This window comes from Carassius auratus, chromosome 36 (assembly GCF_003368295.1).
Source record: "Carassius auratus strain Wakin chromosome 36, ASM336829v1, whole genome shotgun sequence".
Taxonomy (NCBI): Eukaryota; Metazoa; Chordata; class Actinopteri; order Cypriniformes; family Cyprinidae; genus Carassius; species Carassius auratus.
In genome coordinates this window covers 7,246,826-7,252,075 of record NC_039278.1, presented here as the reverse complement: position 1 = coordinate 7,252,075, position 5,250 = coordinate 7,246,826, and the positions used below count along the sequence as shown (strand labels likewise).

General features: G+C 39.6%; 1 protein-coding gene across 1 annotated transcript; it reads left to right on the top strand.

Moving 5' to 3' along the window:
• Positions 1 to 2,716: 2,716 nt before the first annotated feature.
• Positions 2,717 to 4,535, top strand: LOC113055106 (calcium/calmodulin-dependent protein kinase II inhibitor 2). The gene is made up of 2 exons (XM_026221095.1): positions 2,717 to 3,246; positions 3,573 to 4,535. Exons 1-2 carry the CDS (start codon positions 3,078 to 3,080, stop codon positions 3,635 to 3,637), a joined length of 234 nt encoding a protein of 77 aa, XP_026076880.1. The 5' UTR covers positions 2,717 to 3,077; the 3' UTR covers positions 3,638 to 4,535.
• Positions 4,536 to 5,250: the final 715 nt, after the last annotated feature.

Here is a 5,250-nt window from a genome sequence, read left to right as displayed (position 1 = left end):
TTTATTAACCAAAGTCTTCCCTGCTGATCTTCAATGACCCAATTCAACCATACTTAAGAAACAATGGTTTTGGATAAAAGTGAATAAAGTGTTGAACTTTTTTCTCCTGCGTCCCATGTAATCCAGAATGCGTTGCGCCCTCTACTGTTCAGGCATCGATTTACGTTTTCTTCATCCTGAGGCTTGAGCACAAAGTAGCTTTCATTTTTGTATGTTTATACTATCAACTGCATACAGTTGAACGTGTAGCCTTTCAAAGTATATTTGATAGCGTGCACAGATGCAGGCGGTCGACACATGCGCTCTAGGAAGCCTCATCTTTGTCCAGCGTCTGATGTATTTTTCTCCAGTAGTTTTGATCGACAAAAATATCTTTGTACTCTTTTAATCTAAATTTGCGGCTCTCTCATAACCCCCTCAGATAAGCGCAGCATCTGATGTTTCTCCCTCTTTTTAGTTGAATTGTCTACATCCATTTTCTACTTTTCTACTTTGAAATTTCTATTGAATTTTCAAAACCAAGTCAATGCGCGTTGTGCGTAGCAAGTATGTGCCGTGGATACAGAAATCAATGGTAAATTAAATTTGCGTTATGCACTGTATGCAGACCCCCATCTATGTGTAACCGAAGTATACTTTGGCCTTTATTTAATACACTCTTGCAGTGAAAGAAGTTTTACATTGGCCATAAATAGAAAATTTGTAACATGTAAGCCCACCCCACATGAGAAAAAGTAACGCAAAAGTAACTTAATGCATTACATTACATAAAAAGTAACTTTAGGAGTGACGCAATATTGCAATGCATTTTTTTAAAGTAAATTTTCCCAAAACTGTTGCACATATGGCCGTCCCCCAAAAACAAAATTATTCACATTTTGTAGAAAGTGTTATAAACTGTGTGAGTAAAGTAAATAAATTGTAGTCCAATATGATAGCATTAGCTAAAATTTTCAGGACAAAAAAAAAAAAATCCTCTTTTGGATAAAAATGACTGGAAACACAACATGAAGGTAAAAACTGAAGATGAAACGCATCCCATATCTTGGGATTCAGTCACACTCTCAGACCCAGCTGTGGTCTGTCAACACATCATTTTCAAGCACGCTCAGCTCCTCTCCACCATTCCTCCCAGTATTAAACTGTCTGAAGCCTAAGCATTCAAATGGCCTCTCTCAAAGGAAACAGACTGGTTTTTAGCAAACCGAGACAAAGCCAAACTGGCTCTGAGTTTTCCCCATTTCAGCCATTCAGATCAGATAGAATGGAACAAAATGGCGTCTCATTCACAGATGGGAGGAAGCAGTGCATCTTCAGTGGAGTGACAACGTCTGCTCAATCCTGGAAAGGTTATGGCTGTGCCTGCTGCAGAAGATTATGCTCTCAAAATCTTGGACAGAGAAGCAAACCCCCTCAGCTCATATATCCAGATTGTACCAGTATGAGTTCAGCATCACTCCAGCTTCTGATATTACAAAACGAAAACCCATAAACAGAGGGGGAAATCATCCCATATTGCGTTCTCTTGTGAATTAAAGCCATTTTTTAATATCTTATTCTGTTTGGTTGGGTTTAAACTGAAAAAAGCATGTGATAAGGATAAAATAACCGAATAAAATAACAGATGGGCTCTTGCTACAACTAAGATATGAGGTCTTACAAAATATAGATGGCTCTCTGTGTTATTAAACTGAGTCAGTGCTTATTTAATTTACATAGTCATGTAAGAGCAAGAGAAAGTTTAAAAACACTGATAAACTCTCCGTGTCACTATTGTGTAAATCTGATATTTATGATCATAGGTGATTAAATTAGTTGCATAAAGAGTTTTTTTTATTTATAAAATCCACACAAGTCTAAACAGTTCATGTCTTGGATCGTGTACATATGAGCAAACAATGTATTACATAAGGGTGACATCAAAGCTATGCAGTGCTTCAGGATTTCAGGATTGAGATACACTATACAATAAGCCTCAACATAAGCATTAGGTCTTTGTTGCAAACCATGAATGCTCATATGAAAGCAACTGGAATAAATTAAGAGGATTTTGTTCTGAAAAATAAATTTAATTATGTATATTAATAATAATCCAGTCCCATGTATGTGTTTTATACAGTATTATGGCTTTTATTCATTATATATATATATATATATATATATATATATATATATATATATATATATATATATATATATATATATATATATATATATATTATCCAGCATATGTTAAGGTTTTGTTTAAGAAGTAGATTTTCAGTATTATTAACATTTGTGTAGATTCTTTGCCAAATTTTGATCCTTATGATTTAAGGTGTCACATATTTAAAAAAAGAATAAATAATAATAATAAATAATAAATAAATAACAATAATAAATTACTTGGGAAAATGTTTCTGAAGGCATTATAATGATTTTGCACACTCAATGTGTGAGGAAAGGGTTTCAGTACTTGATAGATAAACCACATGGCATTTTTAGAGACAATAAATCAGAAATGTTGTATACAATTATATAAATCTGAAAATGTATGAAATCAACATGAATACAAAAACCACCTTTAATAGATCACAAATGTGCTTTAAACTATAATTAAATAATAAAACATTTATCATCTCGGAAATCTTTATTCGTGAATGACACAAGGAAACTTATTTTTTTTTTTATTATCATGTACCAAAGATTAATATTGGCGATAGCTGCGATGAAAGAGCTGGAGCGGAAGCCCGCGCCTCAGTGACGTTCATTCTCCATCAGGGATCTTTGTTTTGCATCGCTTCCCAATTTGCATTTGTTTCTCAGGTTTTCCATACGACGCTCCAGCCGCCGAAAAAGCCCCGACAGCGCAGATAATTAGCCGCATTCCTCCGCGATCTCCAGCATTCCCGACGTTGGGAAATTCGGAGTAATTGGAGCGGGCGCGAGCTGAACGAAGGGAATTGCACGCGTTCGCCGCGCGTCCTCGCCATCCACTCGCGGAGACACGTGCGATAGAGGTAAACAGCGACAGATCCGCTCGACAAAACTCACCTCGCGCTATCGATTCAACAGCAGACACATACAGTCCATACAGCATGTCGGATGTATTACCATATAACGAGGACAAAATGACTCATTATGGCAACGACGGGGACGAGGAACACCTTTCCTTCACCTGCCGCCTCCAAGACACCAACAACTTTTTCGGTGGCAACCAGAATAAACGACCACCAAAGCTGGGGCAGATCGGGAGAAGCAAAAGAGGTAACGAACAACAGCCTTTGTTTATTACACGAACAAACCGTGTCGCAGATGATGCGAAATTCCATGTTGCGCTTCCCTATTCTCCCTTTACGCGCGAAAACAGCGCGTGGCGAATGATTCCACTAATCAGTTTCCTCGCGCTTTGAGCTTAAACTGTCTGTTTCTGCTTCTCGAATAGGACGCTTTGATGTATTGCGCCATTTCTGATGAATTAAAATTCATGGCAACATGGAATCTCCATCTTTGTGCGTGTGCGTGGCGAGAGACAATAGAGCATCTGTGAGCTGGTGTCTCATCATAACCCTAGTGTCTCTGTTCACTGACAGTCATCGAGGAAGACAACGATGGCCAGGCACTGGACAAGAGCACAGAGAAGTCCTCCTCGGCGTGAACGGACCCAAAGACTCTTAACCTCTCTCTCTTGTGTATATCCAAAGACATTCCCATCTGGCGACAAGCACACCACACATTCATCTCTCCATCTCCCAATCTCCATTGTCCAGGGTTTACAGTGGGACTGACTGAGAGCGGCCCGGGGGCTTGAAGGAATACTGTGTTTTCCAAACCATTCTCCGAGATATGTGCAATGACAGGGTTTGGTCTCATTAAAGAGACGGACTCTCCTTTTAGTTTTGTTTTTTTTGGTTCTAATGAAGCAATTTGATAGACTGAGCTGAGCAAACAATACCATTAACATCAACCCAGTATCTTCCCGCTCAACCCAGTAGCCTACTGGTGGTGTTAATGGTATACTAGCAACGACAACTTTATCTTCCAGAGTGGACCTCTAAAGATGTTCCACTGTGTATATGTAAAAAAAAAAGGCTGTTTATTAAATCTTTGAATACATATTTTGCAGTGTTGAAGCCAGGTTGAGCAACCGTTTTATATGGAACGACGACGAGAAGTGACTTTTGCTTTGGAGAAATGTTTTGTATGTAGCTTAACTGTGATTCTCGTGGTCTGCTCCGTTTCATTTCATTCACTTTGATGTCCGGTTCGATCTGGAATGTCAGTTTAAGGACAGTGACCTTATTATTGTAAAACGCATAATAACTGTAGACGTGCCAAATTTACCCTGAGAAGAAACAAGTCTATTTCTGTGCTTTCTTGGCGTGCACAGGTTTATTAATATTCGGTGGTCATGTTTACAGGGCTCTTGATGTATTCTAGTTATGCATGACGAACCTCAAGACCTCAAGAACGTCTTCTTGAATATATGATGTATTTATCTCGCTGAACATTTCTACAGAATATCTGCTATAAATAAAGATTTTGAGAAACATTTATAGAGACTTTCCGCTCTTTTTTTCCTCTCCTGACACATCCATAATGCTCCGTTTAGCCCGGTTTAATCTGTGCACGTGCTCGAATCCTGGGGACGTGACATTTCCGCCTCTGCCACGAGCTTTAAATGATTCATGGTTTGGGATGAGCAGTGTCAAAGCGCTGCATCTTAACAAGCCAAGTCCGCTGAGGAATCACGCAGATATTATCTGCAGACTGTATACGGTTTTCAGGAGCTTCTCCTGCCAGTCTGAAGGTAACAGGCATTAAAAACACTGGCTGGATGGATGGACTGCCATGGAAACAGATTCAACCCTCCTGAAATGTCCATTGTGTCCACCAGGGAAACCATTGCAGAGGATCCGACAACGGTTGGACACAAAGACATTTCCTTAAAGCAGTCTGAGGTTCTGCTATGAAGCTCAGATTGTGACATCATGCGTTTAATAAATGTCACAAACACCAGGGAAGACTGTAGGATGTGGACCTCAGCCGAATAACATCATCTCACGTCAGAACTCATGATGTGAGGCACAAGGGAAGTCGGTGTTGTTCGGTGGCAAAGCCTGGTTTGGTAGAGACATGCAAATAATCTGGCTCCTGCTGCGATTTGCATTTTGTTTCGGTTTCGGCGGGAGGCTCCGTGCTTGGGTTTCATGGGAGTGCCCCACCAAAGACGACATGACTCACGCATGTTGAAATCAGAATGGGGAAATT

What these genes read in the sequence shown, in the direction of transcription:
- LOC113055106 (XM_026221095.1), top strand. Translation starts at nt 3,078, where the DNA reads ATGTCGGATGTATTACCATATAACGAGGACAAAATGACTCATTATGGC. An exon ending in GATCGGGAGAAGCAAAAGAG is followed by an intron (nt 3,247 to 3,572) that starts GTAACGAACAAC and finishes GTTCACTGACAG; the next exon opens with TCATCGAGGAAGACAACGAT.